This window comes from Cynara cardunculus, unplaced genomic scaffold (genome assembly GCF_001531365.2).
Source record: "Cynara cardunculus var. scolymus isolate 2C unplaced genomic scaffold, CcrdV1 Un_Scaffold_11906, whole genome shotgun sequence".
Lineage (NCBI taxonomy): Eukaryota > Viridiplantae > Streptophyta > Magnoliopsida > Asterales > Asteraceae > Cynara > Cynara cardunculus.
Genome location: NW_020207140.1, coordinates 1 through 1,823, shown reverse-complemented (window position 1 = coordinate 1,823; position 1,823 = coordinate 1). Strand labels below are relative to the sequence as shown.

The window sequence follows — 1,823 nt, the reverse complement described above, 5'->3', positions numbered from 1 at the left end:
ATCCTAAGTCTCAAAAGTGTATAAAAAGGATTCCTTGTGAAATCATATATCACAACTTCATATCAAATCTGATACAAGAAAGAAATGGCTGGAAACCCATCGTYTTCTCAAACAATGCCTACAAGGATGAAGGCTTCAATTGAAAAGGCCGAAGCCGAGATTAAGAAGATCACCAATGACTGGTGGGCTAACAGGGAGAAACAAAACAAACACGAAGAATCTATTGAAGAGAAGAAAAAAGCAATCAAGCAATTGCAAAAGGAGATTCGAGCCGAGGAAAAAATTGTGAAAGACATCGCGAAGGGGTACCCAGTGATGTAAGAAATGATCAATGAAAAACAGTACTGGATTGAGTCTTGCAAACACTTTACCCAGAAGGAAACTAACATGAATGTTATATATTAATGTTTTTGTTGTCGTCGATTTTTTTTTAGTTTAATGTTACGTCGGAATGGTGTTGTTTCAGTCTTTTCGTCAATGTATTGATGGTTAATGTTCATGCATTTCTAAATCAAACTTCCATTTCCCATTAAAACAACAAAAGTACACTTAAAAATCGTACATTTACTTACTTAAATCGTAAGTATCAAATACATAGTCTTGTGTAGTATCAGATTCAGACGGACCACAATCGCTTGGACGACTAACTGATCTTTGACGACTACTTGAACTTCCATGCGTTTGCCTAGGAGCTGGCATCGGACTCGGACAGTTATATCGAAAATGTCCACTCTGGCCGCATCGACTGCAAGTTTTCACTATTGGTTCCTCGTCTCGTGACGGGATACGATCGCGGTTGCGTGGCCTGCCTGAGTTTTGTATGTCCAAGGGAGGGGGTAGGACGGTCAAACGTTCRTTGGGCAACACATATTCAGCTTCTGGTGGAAGGGGAATGACTTCTTCCTCGTATGTTGCACGGTAAGAGTCAGAATTGAACCAAACAGAACAGAATTGACTGCAGTCTTGAATATCTAAACTTCGAGCAACAGAAATCACATGACCGCAAGCTATTCCAGAAAGTTGCCATTGCATGCATGTACAAGTCTTAGCATGCAAGTCACACGTTCCTTTCTTATAGCGGTCGTCAACTTCAAACAACAAATCGCTAATGGGATATACCTTCCAATTTGCGCTCCTATATATTCTCTTCTCTAATTTGGCCTCCGCCCAAGGAGTCACGGCATTCATCATTTGCGCTGCAGATATTTGATATCATTACCATATGTTAAATAATCAAACATATAGTCAAAGGCTGGTTGAATTTACCTCCGTTATGCCGACGTATGAAATACCATTGTTGTAATGTCGCCCGATAAAATTCAACTAACATTGTTATCGGAAGATAGCATGCAAACCGCGTTACTGAGTTGACGGACTCAGCACTATTTGACGTCATTGCACTGTAACGCAATCCAGGGAAGTGCGATCGTGCCCATCTAGCGTAGCCAACTTCCTCAAGATATTGAGCGGCTCTAGGTAGACTGTGTCGCATCAAATCCATAGTAGCTTCAAAGTCCGACAATCGGTAAGCTTTGCATGCCTCCCAGAAAATCCATCGTTTTCTTTTCTCTTTAGTAGAGTTTAGGCGGAGGTTTTGGCTCAGATGCCGACAACAAAGTCTGTGGTGCGCAGAAGGAAATACAGTTCGTATGGCCAGGTCGATAGAGGCAGTCCTATTGGTGACGAAGGTTAAATTGGGCACATCACCGATACACTGCCTAAGCTTACGTAAAAACCATGTCCATGACGTGCCACTTTCTGTCTTCCCCACTCCCATTGCAATGGGTACGATACCATTGTTTCCATCCATGCCGACCGCTAAG

At 42.0% G+C, this 1,823-nt stretch overlaps 1 protein-coding gene across 1 annotated transcript; it reads right to left on the bottom strand.

Moving 5' to 3' along the window:
* Window positions 1-564: 564 nt before the first annotated feature.
* LOC112505543 lies at window positions 565-1,810 on the bottom strand. Its single transcript, XM_025109439.1, has 2 exons — window positions 1,267-1,810; window positions 565-1,196 (listed from the first exon to the last, which is right to left on the bottom strand). Exons 1-2 carry the CDS (start codon window positions 1,808-1,810, stop codon window positions 565-567), a joined length of 1,176 nt encoding a protein of 391 aa, XP_024965207.1.
* Between the last annotated feature and the right edge of the window lie 13 nt (window positions 1,811-1,823).